The sequence below is a fragment of the Benincasa hispida genome, chromosome 8 (genome assembly GCF_009727055.1).
Source record: "Benincasa hispida cultivar B227 chromosome 8, ASM972705v1, whole genome shotgun sequence".
In the NCBI taxonomy this organism is placed as follows: Eukaryota; Viridiplantae; Streptophyta; class Magnoliopsida; order Cucurbitales; family Cucurbitaceae; genus Benincasa; species Benincasa hispida.
In genome coordinates this window covers 11,840,202-11,864,024 of record NC_052356.1, presented here as the reverse complement: position 1 = coordinate 11,864,024, position 23,823 = coordinate 11,840,202, and the positions used below count along the sequence as shown (strand labels likewise).

Here is a 23,823-nt window from a genome sequence, read left to right as displayed (position 1 = left end):
AAAACTCGATGGAGAAAGGCCATAACTTGATGGAAAATTCAACAGTTCTCTACTGAATACTCGATGGGAAACTTGGTGTAGGATGGCCTGCTTGATGCACGTTCCTTACTCGATCACTCGTACTCGAAGTGCGGACCCTTCCTCGATTGCTTACACTCGACGTTCTACCCTTCATCGATCTCTTATACTCGACGCTCGACGACATTTACTTGATGCTTGCCTCATGCTTACTCGTTGCTCAGGCACCACTTTTCACGACTAACACTTAGCAAGAAATGCTTTTTGCAAGGCTAGATTAATAAGTATTCGAGAGCTAAGTTCCCATACGTAGACATTTTTCCTTCTTCAAACTTATCCTTTACCTCAAATCCCACAATTCCAATCTAACTTAAATATTTAACCCCACTCCTTTGCTTAACTCAAACAATAAATATATTAAAAAGGGAAAGTAAGGTGTGGGTTTTACATGCACATTCTTGTGGATTTCTCACCCCTAAAGAAGAATACCTTGGTAATTCTTGTGGTTGTGTACATTCTTTTGGCTTTTAGAATTGTTGCTTTTGGGATTCAAAGTCCAAAGAATTCAAAGAGTTCGTGACAATTCAAGGATGAATTTGTGAAGAATCTTGTCTTCAAAGAGGTTGGATTTTTGAAACCCTATTATTCTTTTCACTGTTTTTTTTTAAAGCATGCTGTAAAATTAAATTTCTTTTAGAATACATATTTTATATATTTTTTGTTTTTACATTGTGTGAAAAACTAAAATTGGGACCGATTTTGCTTCCGCTTCAAATTCACAATTCTTCAGAAGGAATGAGACTCAATGGGAGCACCAAGTCCTCGCGCTGGTTTTGGGGACAAATAAGTACTTTCACACATTGTTGAGCCATTCCCCCTCCCCCCCACCCAAAAAAAAAAAAGAGGGCCATCCATTACAAATTTTACACTAAAATGGGTCAAACTTCAAAATATAAGGATCAAAATGGTATCTCAACCAACTTTTGAACTAATAGTTATATTATTTGGTTCATCTAAAAGAATAGTTGTATCAATTTACACCTTCTTTTATATATATATATATATTTAAATATATATATATTGTGTGGGACTATAATTGTTTAAATTACGTTCATAAAATATCATAAGTGAATCAATTTAGACCATTTATTAAGATTGCTTTTAAAATCATCTATGTATCAATTCTTGTATGTGTAAATAAACTTCTTCAAACGTTAGATTAACAAAATGGACAACTAGAATTGATGCATGGATGATTTTCATGAAATCCTGACTAAGAGTCTAATTAAATTGACTTACCTAGAAAAGTTTTAGTATGTAATTGATAAAATTCTAAATCTCAAACGATATTTACTCGAACAGAACGTAATAGAAGGTGTAAATTGATATATCTACATAAATTCGGGGGTTTAATTGATACAATTATTAATTTAGAATTTTAATTAATTCAATCCCAAAACTTAGAATATTAATTATGCAACATAATTGAGTAAGAGACTATAACTCGAGAACATACTAAAAAAATAATTATTTTTTAACTAAATAGTTCAAAAAGTATTTGAGCTAAAGAATTATTTTTGAACTATTTTTTAGCTCAAACACTTTTTAAGTTCGTAAAATAGGCTAATATTGTAAAATTGGTATAAAGAGTATATTGTGGACTAAGATATTTGAGTCTTAGAACGGATGTTGAACTTCAAAATATAGATTTTATTGTTATCTTTCTTTTATAGGTGGTTTGACACTTGATGTAGTCACATTTGTAGTGTTAGAAAGATTGGACCATACTAAAATGCTTAAATAAGAAATTGGAGAAGTTATTATCATGCACCATCAATATGGTTTTTGCAATTCTATCTTAAAGATTATCAGAAGTAAAAAAAGGTAATATTATTAAACATAAAAGTTTTAGATGTACTTAACATAACATTGAATAGTTGTAAATATATATGTATTTTTATGAAATCAAACTAGGTTAGGTAGATTAAAACTTAATAGGTTAATTAAAACGATTTCTTTTATTCGTGAAAATTACTAATGGTGTATATCAATCGACAAACAAATTATTTATTTTATTTCATTGGATAAATTCTTTTTATTTTTGTTACTCCCCAACCATGTTATAAACATAATATATTTTTATTGTAAAAGAAATTCTCTTAAATATGTGGATTATACTTTTACACCCCGTAAAAACTAATACCATATTCAACTAACCAACTTAAATCGTATACATTTATCATTCCACCTATTAAAATGAATCAAGTTGTACAAAAAAAAAAAAAAAATTCGAACCTAATTTAGACTTGCTAAAATGAGCATACATCGACTACATAAAAAAAAACTCTTATTTAAAGTTAGAGGTTAAATTCCTTACATACAAATGGTCAAAAAAAAAATAAAATAAAAAAAAATCATAACCTAGATCAAACCCTGCCTTTGAAAAGTTAAAAAAAAAAGTTTAGTACAACCCTAAATTATTTACTTATATAGATGATGATAAAAATAATAGAGTGGATACTAAAAAATAAAATGACTCTTGCCAAATTGAGCTTAACTCAGTGGTATTGATATGCACTTAAAAAAATAAAGTGACCCAATATAATCATAATAAATTAGAAAATATAGATTGATACACAACCTGGGTTGTCGAGTTATTTTTCTTTCATTTTTTAATATATTCTTTATTAAGTTAAAATACTTAAGTTTGTTTATAACACATATTAATAACTAAAATTTCATTAAAACTCAAATGTTAAATATCAAAATCCAAGATATTTATTACAAACTTCAAGCAAACATCATAACAATATACATTAGTTATAATATAAATATATTATTTTAATAATATTAGAAATGGGTTAGGTCAACCAAAACTTTTAACCCAAGTGTAACACGAATTCAATCTAAGTCGAAAAAAAACACCCAAAAAAAATTCAACCAAAAATAAAACTAACTCAACTCAAACCAATTTAGATTGAATAGTCGAGTTATTCGGGTTGTCGAGTGGTTTGAATATCTAAGTATTATGCTGGTCATTTTGACAATCAAAATATTTTATTTTAATCTAAATAACTAAAATTAAATAAAATAGATTTACTATTCCAACAATTGGAATGGATCACTTGTAAACCTAACTTAGACTAAACTCTACCTTCTCAAACCCTAGCACAACCCTAAATTATTATTATTATTTTTTTTTTTGAGAAACACAACCATAATTTATTTACCGTCATAAAAATGGAAGGTGAATGATTGTTTTTTTTTTTTTTTTTGTGTAAAATATATTTCATTATAAAAAAAAAACGATTATTTGACTCGGAAATGTCTGCCCGGCTGGTTTTTTATCAGATGCCTCTCTGATTTTCGGGGAAATATCGTGGGTACAACATCTATAGAAATGTGATGAAGTGGCACAATCAGAGGCATTCTTCTACACCACGTCTTCAAATCTGGGCCGTCGAATTAAAAAAAAAAATTGATAAATGATAAAAAAAAAATTAACGTCGTGAAAAATTACACACGAGTACAGCATATCGCAGCCCGGACATGTTCTCCGTTCAAAAACCGGAATGGATAATCGGCGATGAGTCCGAACTTTGTAATTGGAGGGGATTTGTTCTGGTTGGGGTTTCGGTCAAAAAGAAACACTAGCGCTAAAGGACAGGGTCGAGTGGGGAAGTCGGCGTGGGCGACCCGAGCCTCTGTTCATCGATATACCGCTTTCAATTCTTCTTCCACTTTGTACAAATCCAAATTTTCCTTTAGGTAAATTTGCTTTGTAATCTGTTTATACGCCATCTGTTGTTCAATTGGTGGTTTTTTTTTGTTGATTAAATTTTGCTTCAATTTTTGTAAGTGAAATCTGATTTTGTTTTGTTTTTGTGTTTTTGTTTTTTGTTTTTTTTTTAAATTTTGGTTGTTTTCATGAGATCAATCGCAGTTTTGAGGCCATGCGTTGGTGGTGTGTATTGGGTTACTGTTAAAATCGTCTTTTTGGCATACCATCGTTAGGGATTTTGTGGGTTGTTGCTTTGAAGGGATGGACTTGGTTGCTAATTGCAAGGTACTTTTTAATGTTGGTTTTTAGTTCAATTTGTGATTTTGTGCATGTTTTTTTTTTTACATGAATTTAAGGATACTCATTTGTCTTGTCACTTGGCTTGCTTCAGGATTTTGTTGATGTAATGTTAGGTTAATGTGGATTTTGACTTGTGAAATGAAATGCCGTGTAGCTAAATTCGTTGGAGATTTGCTTCTCTGCTTTAGTTACTTTTTTTCTCTGTTAACTTGAGATGATCAGGATATCACAAGTTTAGTTTAGAGTTTGTTTGTTACATTTTTCTAATTACACTCTGGACGTTTACTGTGATTGTTGAACACGAACAGTGTTAAAATTTCCTTGAATTCAATCAACTGGCTAGCCTTTTGAGTGATTGTGTCGTTCAAGCTCTCACATCGTTCATGGATTACTGTTGAACTAGTTGTTGACTATCAAATATAAATGTTCAGATGTTAAGTATTGTTGATTGGACAATAACCTCGAGTCTTAAACTAAGAGATGATAGAAAGTCAGTTGGACTTCTGTTTTTATATAAAGAAAGAATTAGATATAGCAGCATTTGGCCAATTGAGTATTTAGGAAGGGTTTCCTGTAGTTTGGTTAGGTAGTCGTAGTACCATACCATCCAACTGTTTAACTAATCTATCTACATCATATTTTCAGGTCATTTTAAATTTCAATGCTGTATAGGATTGCATAATTGAGAAGAGAAGACGTCTAGTTTTGACTTAAACTGAATGCAACTCATCTAGGAGACTAGAACAATACTTTGATCTTGTATAGTATAAGATTGAACACTTGTTTATGATTTTAGTCGTGGTTTTTTATATCCACCCATGAAAATATTTGGAAAAATTTTCATGCTGTCTCCTATATTTTCCTTTTGAGAAGGGATTCACAAATTGATTATCATATACTAGTTAAGAAGAGGGCGATGGTATTCAATATTATGCTTGTTTATCTTCAAATTGTGGATAGTTTCTGATGCATATTGCCTTTGGTACATTTTATATATGCATTTGAGATGATATCTAGGAATGAATTAGAGTCCCTTCCATTCTTCTTACTTGTTAACTATGATGTATTTTATGTTTTACTTAGTTTCTTGTTAGTACGATATACTTACCATTTAGTTTTGCAGACTAATAAAATGAAGTGTACTCTCTGCCGTAGTTGATAGATTGGTTGTTCCTTATTTTGATGTAGTCTTAGTTGTCCAAAAGTTTTGTTTGTCATTTCTGTTTTCTATTTGCTGGTTAATCTTCTTCTTTAATTTCAAACTTCTAATTCATCTTTAAGAAGCTCCAGATCAGGATTAATAATTAAATTGGATTTTTAGATGGTCGTTAGATTGGTTAGACCGAGTATATCTTTTTCCTTTCCTTCCTTGCTCAGATTTTATTAGATCAATATGGATCTTGTGAAGAAATTTTAATACCACTGATTTGAATTCTGATTGTGCTTATTTCATTTTCACTCGTAGGATAAATTGGCTTATTTTCGTATAAAAGAGCTCAAGGATATTCTCACTCAACTAGGTCTCTCAAAGCAAGGAAAGAAGCAGGTGAATTGTCCGAATGTTGACGGTTATTTTTTGTTTTTTATTTTGGTAAGTAATGGTCTCATGTTCAGAGAAATGTCAAGTACTACACAAGAAGTCAAAGAGGGTTTAGGTCAATACAAAGGTTCAAAAGACAAAAAGCAAGCTGTTAGAAGAAAGAGCCCTAATTGTTGGTTTCAGCATTATCAACTTGAACGTGTTGTTTGATTCACATAGTATAGTGGTGCATATAGATAATTTTTCCTGCATTGAGAAACGACTGATGATGGTTTTTGTCTTTTTCTACTCTTTGCTCAGCATGCTACATGAACATAATTCATTTTCGATGGAGTTTGGATGTCACTGAACCAAAAAAAAAAAAGTAGTATATAAGTTTTTGGGTTGCGTGATTGAAAAATGTAAACAAAATTTTTATTTTTGAAAAATATGGAACTATGTACAGCGTTTTTGTAAAAGTTTGTTTGGCTTTAGAGAAATGAAGGTTCTTGGATATTTCTTCATTTATTTATAATTTATTTTTGTTTTTTCCCAAATAAGAAATGGTGAGGTTGTGAGGGAGCCTTTTTGACAAGACACTTTTTTAAAGCACTGTTTGGTGATTTGTGAAAGTTGAATTCTTTATTCAGTTGTTGAGGTTAATTAGGGGAGACTTTGGTTTTGTCTAGGAAAAGTGTGTTCGTATGTCTAGCATATGATCTTTGATGATTCTAGAAAGAGCTTTTTTCAGATTATTATTAGTCATGCCAACCAGATATAGGTCTTCTAGGATGTCACTTGTATAAGAAAGTAGAATCCTTCTGGCAAGTAGGGGGTGTGTCTTTCATAGAGGCCTTTTGTATTTTTTTTTTTTTTTTTTAAAGGAAACAAGACTTTTCATTGATAAAATGAAAAGAGACTAATGCTCAAAATATAAAGGGCTTTTGTATTAAATTCAAAGAATGGGATCGAGCAGTCCTTGAGTGAATCTCTGTTATTCCCAACTGTTGAGGCTGGATTACAATTTCATAATCTTCCTTTGAACTTGTGGAAGGACGTTTTGCAATCCTTATGGGGATGCATGTGAGGATTTCATTTATTGTACAATAAATCCTTGAACTGAACTGATCTGAATGTATGGGAGTTATTATCAAAGTTCCAAAAGATTATCTTGGGTTTGTGCCAGCAGAAGTCACTTGCTCATTTTGATTTTTTTTTATGTTGCTCAGTCCTTACGATAAATTTGGACTTCTAATGAACTACAAAGCTGAAATTCATGAATGCTTCATTAAGATTGTTTTGAGGAAAATTCTTCCTCTTCGGCTTTGTATGTTATCCGGACAGCTTCAACTTCTGGGGAGTAGGGAGTTGTGACAAGAGCTGTGCGACTTATTAGGCATTTGTAACAGTCCTGAGTGTATTAGTGGGCATTCAAATGTAGTTAGATGAGTTTATTTTATTTTATTTTTTGGGTTATAGTTTTTCTATTAAGTGGCTTGGATGGGTTTATCAAAGCCCTCGGAGTGTGCACTTTTATTTGTTCTCATTGGTTTTATTGTAAGCTTGAGCATTGTATGGTTTGTTTTGATGTTTTTATTTTATTGTCTTATGGTAGAAGGTTTAGAGACTTTTTGGATAGTTGGCTTTTAGTCGGGTGTCTTCCTTGTAAGTTGCAGCAACTACCATTGTGACTTTTGATTTTATAAATAAAAATTTCTTTCTGCTTTCACCTTTTTTTGGTTTATTTGTTTGTTTAAAATGGAGTCTTCCTGCTAGCACAGGATGTGTGAAAAAGTTTAACAAGCTTGTCTCGGAGCTTTCTCATTGATATCAACTACCATTTTGACTTTTTATTTTATCAATAACAAGTTCTTTCTTCTTTCACCCTTTTTTTTTTGGTTGTTTGTTTAAAATGGAGTTTTCCTGCTAGCACACCTGTGAAAAAGTTTAACAAGCTTGTCTCGGAGCTCTCCCATTGATATTCCCCTGTCAAATGGTGGTTCGATATGAACGAGCAACTTGTTTTTGTTTTCATTGATTGTTTTTTGCATCGGTGCCCCCCCACCAAATATGCTATCCAGCAAGTTCAAGAAAATTTTTGGGTCACTTCCCCATTCTCCTTGAAAGTGCACTTGTAGGGTCTAATGGCCTTCCACAAAAAAAAAAAATTCTGGCTTCATCATTATGGTCTTCGCACACTTATTTGGGGGGGTGGGGAAGGGATCTTATTGGGGGGAAGGTTTGAATCCTTCTGATAATTCCTTGATTTTAGGAGAGTTTGATATCCTTTCTCACTTTTTTCACACACCGACTTCTCTTACCGAAAATATCTGTTGCCAAAGAAGAAAGACTGGAAAAGTTCAACCAAAATATGTTTCCATGCTTATCAAGTTGAGTTACACATTGATGTATATTCCTTCCAATTCCTACCTTATGCATTACAAGTTACAATATGAGATGTTTTCTAGTGATTGTCTGGTATGTTTTTGTAGGACCTTGTTGAGCGGATACTAGCCATTCTTTCTGATGAACAAGGTAAGATTTATAAATTTTGATAATATTCTTCTTTATAACCATACATATGCTGTACAATTGAATACTATATGGCCCCCTTTGTCCACGAGGAAACCTTAATAAATTGGATTCTGTTTCATAATTCTTTGCTGGAATACGTTGAAGTCTTAGATATATGCTACACTTTTATGTTGATTGTTTCATACTGCATGTCTTGGTTGAGAGGCACTAAGGGAAAGCCAGTTGGTGGTTCAGTATATTAATGTTAAGTTCTCACGTACAATTCTTTTTGGTTAATAAAACCAACAATTTTGTGGTTTCTCCTGGTATTTGGTGTTGAATGACCCTATCATGTTACTTCTGTGAACTTAAGTTTTAGTTAGTTTATGGCTTTGATGATACCTGTCTTTTTATTTGTTTATTATTTATTTTTTAGACAAAGACTCGTCTTTTATGTATAATCAATATTTGATTATTTGTTTCAGTTTCAAAAATGTGGGCAAAGAAAAATGCTGTTGGCAAGGATCAAGTGGCAAAGCTAGTTGATGACACCTACAGGTTTGTCTTCTGGTGTCATATTTTTCTTCAAGGTTCTTGTTGACAAATTTTCTCTTGATTCAATAATTTTTCACACGTTTATGTTTCATAAATATATCTTATCTTGTAGTGTTTTCTGTAATCATCTAAAGTGATGCTTTATTTTTCACATTTTCTCATTCCTTTTGTATGCCCCACTGTCATCTTTTCTTTGTTTCATGTTCTTACTCGTATGATTTTCTTGTACAGAAAGATGCAGGTTTCTTCTGGGGCCACGGATTTAGCTTCTAAGGGTCAAGGTGTCTCAGACAGCAGTAATGTGCAGGTAAAAGGTGAAACAGATGATTCTTTGCAATTAGATACAAAGGTTCGGTGTCTTTGTGGAAATGGTTTGCAAACAGAATCGATGATTAAGGTATATCAAACCATTCCTTTTAATGCATTTTTCTTTATAAGTTCCTCCCATGTTTTATTTTTTTATTTTGATCCCTTTCATGGTTCCATCTGATCTGCCTTGAAGCATCAGTTAATTTTGCTCACCAGGGTGTTTTTTTTTAGATTTTTTTTTAAAAAAAAAATTTAATTTATTTTTGGCAGTGTGAGGATCCACGGTGCCAAGTGTGGCAGCACATTAGCTGTGTTATAGTTCCGGAGAAACCTACAGAAGGAAATCCACCATATCCTGAACACTTCTATTGTGAGATCTGTCGACTCAATCGCGCTGACCCGTACGTATCTACTACCGTTGTCTTTCGTTTAGACTATAGGGTTTGTGAATGTCTGTATGGATTTGTGCAGTAGAGGGCTGTGAAGTATATTGTTTGCTTGAAAGTATCTTCTTCATACGGTTTGATTTATTTTGGCTTGTTTTGTATCTCTCTATGTAGAGATAAGGGATAAGGGATCTCTTGATTTTAGTTTGATGCACGTCAACCATGAGTTAATTTTTTGGGTTCCCAGATTCACCTTTCAAATATCCAACTAGTTAAATTACTAATGTTGTTTTATTTTCTTCTTTCGTGGTGTATTTTCTAACAATTTTTTAATACAGTTTTTGGGTTTCAGTTGCACATCCTCTGTTTCCCGTAAAGCTGATAACCACAATGTCCGCAAATATTCCAACGGATGGGTGAGTTCACATTCGTTGACTTCTGATTCAAGATATTCTATATTGCCCACCTCTAGGAAAGTAAATGAAACCCAAAAACACCGTTTATATTTATGTATGGATACAATATATTAGCTTAAACTTAAATGGTAATGTCATTTCGGTTGCTGCTTTTTGATGTTGACTTAATAATTTCTTATGTAATTCAATTTATGATATGTGGACTGAGTTGAGCGCTTTCTTTTAGACTTAATTGTGTCAGGGAAATGTTCTGTTTCTTTTCAGAAAAGTATGGATGGTTATATTGACATTTTAAGAGTTGGAAGTAACTTAAAACGAATGGATGAGGATCATATTCTGGAGATGAATCTCTCTATTACTGAATAGTGTGATTTCTTTGATTTACACTTGAACTAGGTGATTTCTCTTTTTGTTTTATCCATCTACCTGATGCAAGCAGTTCTCCTGGGAGTCAGCAGAAGTTCTGATGTCTTGTTTGCATATTCCCGATTCAATCAGTTTTCCCAAAAGGTTGGATAGTTTTCGGGAAAATGGTAAATGACTTCCTCTTATCTTTTGAGAACAAGATGCATTCGGAGGCTGAATCTTTTCAATTCTTATGATGAGGTTTCTTCTTCTCTTTGAGTAAGAAAAGAAAAGGAAGTATGAATTTGAATATTATCTCATTTGGTGGTATTTCGCTTGCATACTTTTTGAAGGAAGTTCAGTTTTCCTTGGATTATTTTCTTTCCAGAGTTTATATTAATCCTATTATGGATGATAAGGCTTTACTATGACTACGCTCCTCTTGTGACAAGAAACTTTTGAGCCATGACAAAGAATTTCAATTCCTGATTGTGATATCTAGACAAATGCCATATTGAACAAGGTTGTAGACAGTGTCAGCAATAATTGTCCATACAAGAGTGGTTCTAAACTTTCCTGAAGAGCGATGGTGAAAGATTTTCCAGTTAGGAGGAAACAAGTGATAAAGACCTTCAAGGGACAACATTAGTGCATTATTTAGCCTTTTGCCTTTTCACCCACATAATTCATCGGTTATTAGGTAGAGCTGCAACTCATTTTTTCATTAGTCCATAAATAAGATTATTCTTTCTTTTAAAAAAAAAAAGATGATAAGGCTGTAGTAAATATTGACGATGATTATTCAGACCTCAATTTAAATGGTAGATGGAAGCTTTTTGGAGGCCATCTGAAATTTGAGCGTTGATCTAACAGGACTTACTCTCATCCAAAGGTTATTAAAAGTAATGCAGGTTGGTTATCAATTTAAAACTTTCCTTTAGGATACTGGGAGAGATCCGTCTTAGAAGCTATAGTACAAAATTTAGCCAAGTTAGTTAGCATTGCCGCCTAAATCCTCAATTTCATAGATTGTTCAGCTGCTTAATTGAAGTTAAAAAGACATTTGTGGCTTCATTCCAACCGAAGTTAATGTTTAGGATGGTATTATTAATAGTTTCTCTCTTTGATTTGGTGATATAGCTTCTGTGGACACTCCAAATTCAAGTAATTTACTTCATGGCGATTTATCATTAAAAAAATTCTCAAATTTGGTGGATTTAAAGAGGATCAATAGGTAATGGGAGATTATGCAATTATTTTGTATCTTGAAGTACTTGTTTGTTCAAAGGCCCCCTTAGAGCATGATCCGCTTCTTAACTTGAAAGACTTGGATGTCTATGGTCCTAATGTGGCTATTCCTTTTTCTCTCTCTCTCATTGTTGACACTTTTTCACAAGGAGAGCCATTAGAAGAAGCCAAGTATTCAAAGGGAACTCTTCATAATTTTTCATCTCCTCACCCGACAGTGAGTACTAGTGAGTAGGGTCAAGATATATGAAAGCCTTCCCTCTTCATTATTCTCGTAAGAAAGAACTCCCCATTATCCTTGAATGCTTAAAGGGTAATTCAGATGCTTTAGACGAATCTTGTACTTGTTTTTTGATTTCCTCTTCACATTCATCAGTGCCTTATATGTCGTTTCAAAGCCGCATCAGTCATTGGATCCTGTAAAGTCTTTTAAGCAATCCATTATCTCTCTCCCTGGGTCAAACGTTCAGTTTCAGAAAGGGGTACTCAACCCCCTTTCTCCCAGAGTAGCTTTATCGTCTAGGGACTATGATGAATCAATTGTAAATGTAAGCAGTGAGGGAGAAGAGCTTCTATAGAGGAACCACAGCAACAAGAGTCATGTTATTTTTCAAGTGAAGACAATGAGTCGCTTAGATTAGAGCCTATCACAGTAGCAACACTAGTGTCTTCTCCTTTGATTCTGGACAAATTCTCTTCTCTGGTTGAGATTTGTGGTCTTCACTAATTACCCTCTGTTTTGGCTTCTTCCTCCACAAGCAACCTGTAAGAAGCTATCCTGTTCTGAGCTTTTAACAAACACGATAAATGTCGAAATTCTGCTGTATCCTTGCGCAAGGGAAATAATTGCATTCAAGCAAACTCTAAAATCTTATTTGATTGATCTAAACCCATTTTCTATGTGGTTAAATAATTCTCTTCTGTGTTTTAATTGGATTACCAACCCTTTTCATCTCATTTTCTATGTGGTTAAGTTTCAATATGCAAGTTCTCCTTCAGAAAAGGAAAGCTAAGTTGCAAGCTGTTTTTTCTTCTCTCTCTCATTTTCTTGACTGCTTTCTGCTTAATTGCCTTTTGTTCAAGCATGTTTGCAAGCTAGTCTGATTTTAGTCTGTCAATGGCTTTTCCATCTAAGCTTCAAGTCTCGCCTGCTGCTGGTCAGTTCCTCGGATGGAAGCTTTGGATTAGAAAGTTTTTGCTAGTCGTCTCTTTGGTTGGAAGATTTTTCGTTTTGGTTTCTAGTTGTATTAGCTTGTTCGTTTGGTTTCTTCTTGTTGGTTGTAATGGCTTGTTCTTCTGTATTTTTTTGTTACTATTACATTGTTTCCTTGTATTCAGAGCATTAGTATCTTTTCATTACTTCAATGAAAAGTCTAGTTTCCGTTTCAAAAACAACTTTTTCATCAACTGGTCAATCTGTGGGTGACAGTTTGTGTTAGTTATACTGCAGGGTTTTCTTTTTAGATTAGGTGTTGAGTCATGGATTGAAGTGCCAATTTATTTTCTATGGGACAAGGGTACAGTGTTCTACTTGGCAGATCAGTCCGTAGAAGAGCCTGTTTACAGCCAGTGTTCATCAACTTTGAGCTGAAGTAAGCTGCTTCTCATGAGTGTGGTTTGCTGGATTATGTGTAAACCACTGATTATGTGTGTGATTGGCTTGATTGCTGCACTCAAGCAAAACAACCTCTACCTAGTGATCTGTGCTCAAATGGACTACTGGCAAATTAAAGACGTAGCAAAATTGTTAGAGTCAAGTGAACTTTATCTTATTTGACCAACCTTAACCATTTTTCATATGATCAAGAAGTTCTCTTTGGGTTTATATATATGCAAAGAGGCTTTTGAGGCTTCTGATACGGCACCAATGTTTTCATCATTTGGTTATTTGGTAGGTGATTAAAGTTCACATTAGTTACAACAGCAGGTTTTTATCATAGAAGAGGTGTTGAGCTATTAATTTTTTTTGGGTGAGAGACTGAGCTCGTGTCAACTTCGTTTTCTTTGGAACAAGATAAGCTGTCAGGTTAAAAATTGGGAGATCAATTTTAACGTTAGAAGTCCTGTTTGCAGCCAAAGTATGTGGTCTTTGAGCCTAGATCTACGTAATAAGGAAGTTCTATACACATATCATTATCCTTTTTTTTTCTTTTTTTTTTTTGAGAAAAGGAAACAACTTTTGACTGATAAAATGAAAAGAGACCGATGCTCAAAGTACTAGGAAACCATGGACAAAATTACCAAAAATATTAAACGAATATGCATATCGTTATTGTTACATTTCTGCATTCACATTAATTCTTTCCTTGCTTCTGATCTTGGAGGTATGAACTTTGCATGTAGTACCTCGGTTTTTATTTGAGTTTTAATGTTACACTCTTCCTCACATTCCATATCACATGTGAAATGATTTTATGTATTTTACATGATGGGCCTCTTGTACAAATTTGTAGTACAAATCCGATGCAGAGTGTGGATAGAACGTTTCAACTCACAAGGGCAGATAAGGACCTACTTTCTAAGCAGGAATACGATGTTCAGGTTGTTTAGTGCATCATATGGTGAATCTCTTTCCCTGTAAACTGATTATTTTCTTGGACTAAGTATGTCTTTGTTATGCTAGGCGTGGTGTATGCTTTTGAATGATAAGGTTCCATTCAGGATGCAATGGCCTCAATATGCAGATTTGCAAATTAATGGTATGATATTTTTTTTTAAAAAAAAATCAAGGATATGCTATAAATTTGTTGCTTTATGTATCAAAATTATAGGGCTCTCGGTTTTTGAGCATGTTGGGAGATTAGGTGGCTGTTGAAAGTACTTGTGATCCGGGGCATGAAGCAGTTGAAGTTGATGATTTGTTTTCCAATTTTGCGATGACATTTTTTTTTTGGGTTTTGTTGTTTCTGTTTCTTAAATTTTTTTAAGAAACATACTTGTTTGATAATCCATCTCGTTTCTTCTTTCCAAAATTTGAAAAACGTTTCTAAAATTGGGGATGAATTTAAGAAACTACTAGAAGCTGTTTTTCTATATTCCGTTTCTTTTTTCTATTATATTTATGTTTCTCCATTCTGTGGTGTGGTGTGGTGGGGTGGGGGATTGGAGGGGAGGGAAGGGACGTATTTTTGGGAAGATCATTGGGTGGGGAGAGACCTTGTTGTACTTTGTTTCCTTATCTTTATCATTTGTTGTCCCTCGAAAATCAAAATCATTTTGTTGTTGACTTCCTTTTGTGGTCTAGGAACTTTTGTTCTTTTTATTTCGGGTTTCGTCGCTCTCTTTCCAATAGGGAAGCGATGGACGTGGCCTCTTCTTTCTTCGCTTGAGGGTCACTCCTTTAGGCGTGGGAGAAGGGATGTAAGGAGCCCCAATTCTTTAGAGGGATTCTGTGCAAGTCTTCTTTTTGTAGTCTGGTTGATCTCTCCCTTAGGAGTATCGACCCTTTTAGTGTTTTGGAGGCTTAAGATCCCCAGGTAAGGGAGGTTCTTTACTTGGCAAATTTTACATGACTGTGCTAACACGATGGATTGGATCGGTATTGGTCCGTGTTCCAACTCCAACAAACTAATCACGAAAATGGCATGAAGAAAATAAGAATGGTAAGAAAGGGAGGAGAAACCAGATGAAAGAAAGAAGAAAATGGAAGAAGAAAGGGAGAGGAGAACACTAAAAGAAAGAAAGAAGAGAGGGAGATTGGCGGCTCTTGGTTCTTCTAGTGGAAGACACTAAAAAGAAAAGAAAATCAGGAGAGAGAAAGGAGAAAGAGATAGAAGAAGGGAGAAAAATGAGGAGGAAGAAAACTAAAAATAAAAATGAAAAGAGGGAGGAAATGGAGAGTGAAGAAAGTAATAAAAAATGTATGTGTGTGTATATATATATTTGAAATGGAAATGAGCCTCTTCATTAATAAATCAAATGAGACTAATGCTCAAAGTACAAGAGAATTATACAAAGAGCAAAAAGGCCTAAGGATCAAGAGGTGCACCCGGGCATCTCAACTGGGTTGACACCCCCTTAGCGCTCTCATCCTTTCTGTACAAACTATCCTCAAGATAAAAGAAACCAGGTAACTATAGGTAATCATTACATAAAGATAAAAACAAGTTGGCAAACAAGTTGGTTTTAATGCAATTGTTTTATTTATTGTTATATATATATATACACACACACACACATATACATATATAGGCTTGCTGATTGATCATCTTGAGTTATTTTTAGGCCTGCTGACTGATCGACTGGTCAGGTTTTCTATGGGCAAAACCGACATTGACTGACATATATCACTAAATTGACCAACCAAAGTCGGTTTGGTCAGTTTTGGTTGGGAAACTTGATTTTATATTCTATTTTAATTTTTAGTACACTTGGTGCCAGTTTTATAATCTAGTTGGATTTGAGTCAAACCTGAGTTAAGATGAATAACTCGAGTGAGAGAAAACATTGCAGATCAAATTTGAAGGATATAAACAATTTTATTATGGTTGTTAATTTTGCCTAGGGACTTATTTATGGTAATGTTAGCTTTTGATAATTGCTTTTTATATGTTTTAGTTTTATGTATGTTATATATTTTTACCGTATATAACCAAACTTCTATTTGAACTTCAAAAAGGGAAATAAAGGAGAAAAAGAACAAGAAACAAACAAACAACAGTTATAAATTAAGTTTATATTTTTGTTTCCTTTTTCGGAGAAACAAGTAATAGAATTTGTTATCAAACACATACTTGTTTCTAGTTTTTGAAAAACAAGAACCAAGAAACAGAAGACTCAAAAAAAAACAAGAACCAAGAAACAGAAATGTTATCAAACGTGGCCATAATTTCCAGTTTTACTTGTTGTATTTATCTATTTATGTATCCAAACTATATAATTGTCAGTTTTGTGACTGTATTTATCTATCATAGATCATATTTGTAAGTTTGTAACTAAGTAGGTCTGCATTTAATTCTGGATAAATTCCTTGTTGCATTATGCACGTACGATCGAGGATATCTTTTTGCAGTAGGACAGTTCATTAAATGTTGAGGAACCAATTGTAATGGCTTCACAGGTTTAGCTGTTCGTGCTATTAATAGGCCCGGCTCTCAACTTTTGGGGGCTAATGGTCGTGATGATGGCCCAATTGTGAGTTCTCATGCTAAATTGAGATTTTCCTGTATTCTAGTAGAGCAATTATATTCTCTAACTCCCATCTTTCTGAGTCTTTTCTTCTTTCAGATCACAGCATGCACAAAAGATGGAATGAATAAGATAACATTAACAGGGTGTGATGCTAGATCCTTTTGTTTAGGGGTTCGGATTGTGAAACGTCGCACTGTTCAACAGGTAACTTTTCTGGATTAATGAAATGGTCTGTTCCCTAAAAGAATGTGAACCATAGTTGTTAAATGTCTGACTGGGTTTTGGCTTTTGGGTATCATTTTGGAGCACCTTTTATGTTTTTAGCCTATTTAGAATATGAAGCAGCACATTTTTCTAATCGTGCAATTTTCTAAGACATAAGTATGTCTTCTTTATTCTTATACACTGTCATTTCTTGTTATGCATGCATCTTCATAGAATTAAACTTATCTTTCTAATTAAGTTACTAGTTTCTACGGCCAAAAAGATAGATGGAGATGTTGGGAAAATGTTGTAAAAGGGGATGGATAGTGATGGAGGCTTCTTGGGTTGATGGGGTGTGGTCACTAAGCCTTAAACTGGTGGATGTTTAGGCGTTTGAGATTTTATTTATAAGAATTTTGCTATTAGGAAAGTGGTGCTTGAGACTATCACGAGGGATAAGCTTTTTGGGCATTATTTGTGAGAGGTAAATTGTAGTTGGGTGTATTTAGTGAGGGAGATGGCTGGAAAGAGAAGCAAAAAAGGTTGGATGCTTTTCCCATATTATAAAGGAGAGGGGAGTGAGACATGTTACAAATGCACGTCTTTGTATTCTTTTTCATTTCTACTTTTATTTTTGTCTATCACCAGCATTGCCGTTTGCCACCCCCCCCTCCTCCTCCTCCTCCTCCTCCTCCTCCTCCTCGAAACTTCAAAAGTTATATTCCAAAGGAGGGCTTTCCAATAACTAATAGTCATCAAAAGGTTGTAGTTACAAAAGAATTTCTGGTGTAAAGATATCTGGCATGATGTATTTTGTATGCTATACCAAAAATCTAGAAAGCTAAAAGATAATACAAGTTTTGTGTTTTGTTATTGCTAGGATTTTAATTTCTACTTTTTTTTTTTGGTTGTCTTTGCACTTGTTTGTTTACATGTGTTTTTTCCTCTCTAGATTCTAAGCATGATCCCTAAGGATTCAGAGGGTGAACGTTTTCAAGATGCTCTTGCCCGTATTTGCCGCTGCATTGGTGGTGGGAGCACGGCAGATAATGCTGATAGTGACAGTGATTTGGAGGTTGTTGCAGAATTTTTTGGGGTTAATCTACGCTGTCCTGTAAGTCTCATGCTAGACGTTAGTCTTGACATTGTATTATCATGGTTATCATTTGGGGTATTTGTGAGAAGGGGGAGGGACTCTCAATCCTTTATGGATTATGCTTGTTGCAGATTCATTTTCTCAGTGAAATGATAAACACCTTTCATAGGTTCACTGGGGTTGGACTAATGAAATTGCTACAGAAGGGGAGGGATAGCCAAACCCCAAAAGAACACAAAAAAACTCTTCTCGTGTGCATTAAGAGGATTTAGACTATCATTGTTTTGTTTATTTGGCAAGGAACCAAACTTTCATTGAGAAAAATGAAAAAATATACAAAAAATATACGAGGGGATGCAAAACTCAAGCCCACAAAAAAGGATCCAATAGAAGCTATAACAATGGAAGACGGTCTAAGAGAATGTGACAAGCTGGTGATTATAAAAAAATTAATTAACAGACAGCTGTGAAGAAGAATTAAATGTGGTTGACTCCTTCCAACATCTCTCAACCCGTCTAAAGATTTTATTGTTCTCATAAAAAGAAAAAAACTGCCCTCTTATCTAAAAAGGGAGGGTCAAGAGAGCCTACTCAAACGTGAAACGGAAATCTTTGTTGACCTGAAAGACTTACTCTAAATAAATTCTGGACGAAGCAGGAGACAACAAAATTGAAATTATCCAGAGACAGGAAAAAAAAAAAAACTTCTACTAATTGCTAAAATTATTCTTTTTCTTTCAGACCACATGTTCCAGAAGAAAGCTCTAATTCGTTGTACCGGTCTTCTGTTTCTTTAAATGAAGACCCCAAGAGATTACAGAATATGAGGAGGTGGGTTTTTCAATTGGGAGGGTGCTGTCCAGTTGTAGGTAAGAGCATGAGATTACACATCCAATCAATTAAGTGCAATCCAAGTTAAAGAAAGAATGACTTTGAGATGTAACTCCTTTTCACGATAGAACACTGTCTAGAGGGGGGAGGGTGTGACTGGGGAGTCTTCTTTGGATAGTGTCATGCATGTTAATTCCCATATATACAAGTTCCCTCAAGAAGAAATTTACCTTTTAGGGTACCTTGGGAGGAAATGGTTATGAAGGAATTCTTCCTCAAAGAGCTCAAGTTCTTGCCTTGGGAGCTCAGTCATTCTTGCCCCAATACTCTTCATCTGGAAATAGAGGATTAGTCATCCCTGGATGGCCATTTCACCAAACTGGTGCCAATGGTGCAAAAAGGACAATGAATCATACTTGCGCTTCCCTCACTAGCTTTGGATGGTCTGTGGTTTCTCCGACCAATATCACTGCTTGGTTATCCTTTATCTTATTTGATAGCCTTTATTTGGTTGCTACAGAATGAGAGTAGCCACAGAATTTTCTTAACTAAGAAGACATCAAAAATCCTTTTTGGATCTCGCTGTTTTGGCTTTGTCATGGTGTAAAAATTTTCCCATGGAATAAGCACTCTTTCATCGAAGTTGGAGGAGGTTTTTTTGGATGGGTTTTCATCCCTTGTATAATTTCATTTTATCAATGGAATTATTTCTTATCCAAGAACAAAATAATGATAATAGGCTTGGCTTTGGCTTCATTTCGACATAGCCTTTATTTGGTTGCTTGAGAATGAGAGTAGCCACTGTATTTTCTTAAATAAGAAAGACCTAAGAACTCCTTTTTGAATCTCATTATGTTTTGGCTGTCATGGTGACAAAAATGTCTCCCCCTTTTGTCCATGGTACGAGCACTTTTTTAATCTAAGTTGGAGGATTTTGTAACCTCCGTTGGATGGGGTTTTTATTTCACCCCTTGTATAATTTCATTTTATTAATGGAATTGTTTCTTATCCGATAACAAAACGATGAAAATAATAATTGATGATCACAATATGGAGATCTAATCCATATTGGAAAATAGTTTGGAACCAAGTGACTGGCCTAATAGATCATCTAGCCATCTGGGTATTGAGAACCTATGGTTCAAAATTATCAGACATGGTCACGATTATCTTATTATTGGTTCCGCGCACAGTTGACTATCAATTTTTAAGTCCCTTTACCTAGGGCAATAAAGTGGATCATGTTGAGTATTAAGCTTTTTCTATGCACCATAAGGTTTTTTTTGTACCATATACGTACATCTGAGGCCAGGTTCCTCATAGTTTTGAAGAACATTGCACACTTTTTCCTTGGTGGAGCTTTATATTTTAGTATCTTTTCATTATTTCAATTAACTATGTAGCAGTGTTTCAAAAAGCCCTCTCAGGCACCAGGTGCGCATAGGCTCAAGGCGCAGGTCTGGCGCCTCGTCTTGGAGAAGCGAGGCTCACAAAATAAGGCACGCCTCAGGTGTGCGCCTTTTGTGAAGCCCCAAGGATCAAAGCTCTGCGTCTTGGGGCTTTTCAATTATTTTTAAAAAATAGTGATAATTAAGGGTTTTCCTTCTTTATTAATTAAAAGAATCACGTTTACCAGACCTAAATGCAAATTTTTTTTGTGTTTGGGGTCCCTTTTTTCCATTGTACTCTCTTTTTTGCGCCTCACAGAATAAAGTCCGCGCCTTTTTGTACACCTTGCGACTAGGCTCCAGAGAGCCATTACGCCTTAGTGCGCGTTGGGCATTTAAAAACACACGAGGAAAGATGGTTGAAGCTAGTGTGCAAATTCATTTTTCAGCAAGAAAGATCTTTAATCTTTTTTGGAAACTAGCATACTCTTGTGTGGCAGAAGTCATTTATTGATAGTAATCTGTATTTTTCCTCTCTATGCTCCCGTTCTCTAGATGAGTGGCTCAAGGATGAAGATTGCTGGACGATTTAAACCTTGTGCTCATATGGGATGCTTTGATCTTGAAGTGTTTGTAGAATTGAATCAGCGTTCAAGGAAGGCAAGTTGCTTAATCAATTTCTTAATCAAATCTTGTTCTCATCTCATATTTAACTGTTTGTACTTTTACTGCAGTGGCAGTGTCCAATTTGTCTGAAGAACTATGCACTGGAGAATGTTATTATAGACCCTTATTTCAACCGTATAACAGCTCTGGTACTGCCTTATGCATTCTTCATCTACATTTTTTTGAATGGAATTGATTTAATGATATTGTATTATGGGTGTACAGATGAGACATTGTGGAGAAGATGTTACAGAAATTGAAGTTAAACCTGATGGTTCCTGGCGTGTGAGGTCAAAAACTGAAAGTGAGCGCAGGGATCTTGGTGATCTTTGCATGTGGCATTCCCCTGAGGGCATTGTGTGTGTTTCAAACGAGGAAGTTAAACCAAAGATGGAAGCATTGAAGCAGATAAAGCAGGAAGGTGGATCAGACCGTGGTCTGAAACTTGGCATCAGGAAGAATAGTAATGGGGTTTGGGAAGTCAGCAGAACTGAAGATATCAATACTTTCACTTCTGGTAGTAGATTACCAGATAACTATGGGAGCCATGACCAGAAGATTATCCCAATGAGCAGCAGTGCCACCGGCAGTAGGGACGGTGAAGATCCAAGTGTAAACCAAGATGGTGGTGTAAACTTTGATTTCTCTACTAATAATGGGATTGAGTTGGATTCTCTTTCCTTAAATGTTGACTCAACGTATGGACTTACTGAACAAACTCCAATTGCTCCAGTAGGTGAAGTCATTGTTCTAAGTGATTCAGATGATGACAATAACATTTTAATTTCACCTGGAACTGTTTATCCAAGCAACCATACAGATGCAGGTGAAGTTCCTTTCTCCATGCCACCTTCTGGACTCACAGATGCATATCCTGAAGATCCAACTTTATTATCTGCTGGAAATTCATGCTTGGGTCTTTTTAACTCCCATGATGATGAATTTGGCATGCCTGTTTGGTTACCTCCTGGAACTCAAGGAGGCGCTGGCTTCCAATTGTTTAGCTCTGATCCAGATGTATCAGATGCTCTAGTTGACTTGCAGCATAATTCCATTAATTGTTCCACCATGAATGGATATGCAGCTACTCAAGAGGCTGCTATAAGTCCTGCTTCTCTTGTTCCAGGTTCTTCAATTGGCCGTACTGATGGTGACATAAATGACAGCTTGGTTGATAATACCTTAGCTTTTGCCGGTGATGATCCATCTCTTCAAATATTTCTTCCTACAAGGCCTTCGGATGCACCTATGCAGTCTGATTTCAGAGATGAGGCTGATGTATCAAATGGTGTTCATACTGAAGATTGGATCTCTCTCAGGCTTGGGGGTGATGCCGGTGGTAGCAATGGGGAGTCCAGGACCTCCAAGGGATTAAATTCAAGACAGCATATTCCCTCAACAGGAGGGGAAATCAATTCATTGTCTGATACTGGTCAGTTTTCCGTTTTCCCTCTCCTGTTGCATTTGTGAAGATTGGTTAAATTTCAATTCAAACCATCTGTTGGTTGAGGATATATACCTTAACCAAGGGTTGGAAATATGTCTCATCCAATTGAGCTATGCTTAGGTAGTAGCATTTTTGTAATTAAGTACTTTCTCTTTTTTCATAGCTTTCCCATCTTTCAAGCGGTCAATTAGAACTAAAAATATAGATTAATTAATAGCTCTTTGAAAAAAATTGGTAAATCCAAACGAAAATGGACATGATCAGTGAAGTGGAGCAAAAGAAAGGTGAAACAAATATATAAATAACACTTCTCACTGATATGGTAAAAAATCATAAAACATTAGTGAAGAAATAGAAGAAGAATAAAACACTTTGCAGGCAAAACATGCCCATTGACCAAAATTTAGTTCTTGCATCGTGGTTTGTTTATGCATAACATGTTTTCTGGCCGTTTTTCATGATGCTGCTGGCTTGTGATTTACTTTAGAAAGAACATTCCCGAACGATCTCTGAAATTATACTCAGTGAAGGGTCTTTTGGTAACTTTCATTAAGCCTTTGCGGAGGCTTTACTGTACCCTTTGTACATCTCATCACATTAATGAAATAATGTTTCTGATTTTATTTTTTATTATTAATTTTTAAAAACCTATTTAATTTATCTCTCGTTTCTGCATTTGTTTTTATTCAAAGTTCTGGTGTATTCTTGATTTTGAGGCTAACTATAACCTTGCATCAGCTTCTCTGCTTCTTGGAATGAATGATGTTAGACATGACAAAGCAAGTAGGCAAAGATCAGATAGTCCTTTCTCCTTCCCTCGCCAGAAACGTTCTGTCCGACCGCGGATCTGCTTTTCTATAGACTCCGAGTCAGAGTAGGCTATGGACTTTTAGGTGACCAAGAATTGTTGCTGCTCTCATTTGAATTTTTTCTGGGGATAGGCAAGACAAGACCGTAAATATTCATTTTGGTCCATCTCATCTTCAAACTTTGAAGTATGTTCAATGTTTTTGTGGGTAAGAAAGTTGATGACACTGATTGTGCTCATAAGCGAGCCATCGTCGTGGAACGAAGCTAGCGGAAGGAATCTGACCACTCATTTTGGAAATAGGTAAGGGATATGTCATACCCTAATTTCAATTCTCTTCGCTCCTGATGCCTAGTCCTAATTTGATTTATGAGAGAGCAGGTTGGTCGGATGACTTGTGTGCCTCTAGTTCCGGTGCGGTTAAACTGTACAGAGAGATGTGGTCATATGAAATTTGGTGGCCGTCATGTAATACAAATTTTTTCCTCTGCGATGAGAGCAATTAGCTGTAAATATCTTTGATTGAGATCTAGTTTATTTATAGAAATTAATTTTACACCAGAAAGAAAATTTTAATGTTTAATTGGCCTAACCTTTCTAGATTTCCAAAGGGTAAGGTAGTTTATTGTCATATCAAAGCATTGGTAATGTAATGAGTGGTTGCTGCCCCTCTTTCTTTGTTGTTACGTTTTCGAAACCGACAACTCGAAATACATTGATCGTTTCATTGCCAATGAAAATCGTTCAGGAATTTGTGTATCTATTTTCTAGGCTCATTCCTAAGGTATATATTTGAAAGAAATTTCCTTTCTCATTCTCATCGTTCACTTCCATTTCCCCTAAAAATTCCCGTAGAGTCAAT

At 34.9% G+C, this 23,823-nt stretch overlaps 1 protein-coding gene across 5 annotated transcripts; it reads left to right on the top strand.

The window, feature by feature from the left end:
- Positions 1 to 3,568: 3,568 nt before the first annotated feature.
- Positions 3,569 to 23,723, top strand: LOC120082880 (E3 SUMO-protein ligase SIZ1). Of its 5 annotated transcripts, XR_005483326.1 has the most exons (18): positions 3,569 to 3,786; positions 3,962 to 4,084; positions 5,565 to 5,690; positions 8,111 to 8,153; positions 8,618 to 8,690; positions 8,919 to 9,084; positions 9,267 to 9,397; positions 9,721 to 9,798; positions 13,845 to 13,932; positions 14,015 to 14,090; positions 16,451 to 16,524; positions 16,618 to 16,725; positions 17,678 to 17,839; positions 20,596 to 20,700; positions 20,775 to 20,855; positions 20,932 to 22,138; positions 22,892 to 23,264; positions 23,343 to 23,723. XR_005483326.1 is itself a non-coding variant. In XM_039038246.1 (17 exons), the coding sequence occupies exons 2-17, from the start codon at positions 4,061 to 4,063 to the stop codon at positions 23,029 to 23,031; spliced, it is 2,682 nt and encodes an 893-aa protein (XP_038894174.1). In that variant the 5' UTR covers positions 3,569 to 3,786; positions 3,962 to 4,060; the 3' UTR covers positions 23,032 to 23,723. The 5 variants fall into 5 exon arrangements, 4 of the variants coding, with proteins under 4 accessions (XP_038894174.1, XP_038894175.1, XP_038894176.1 ...); XM_039038246.1 differs by having other exon boundaries at positions 22,892 to 23,723; XM_039038247.1 differs by having other exon boundaries at positions 3,951 to 4,084; positions 22,892 to 23,723.
- Positions 23,724 to 23,823: the final 100 nt, after the last annotated feature.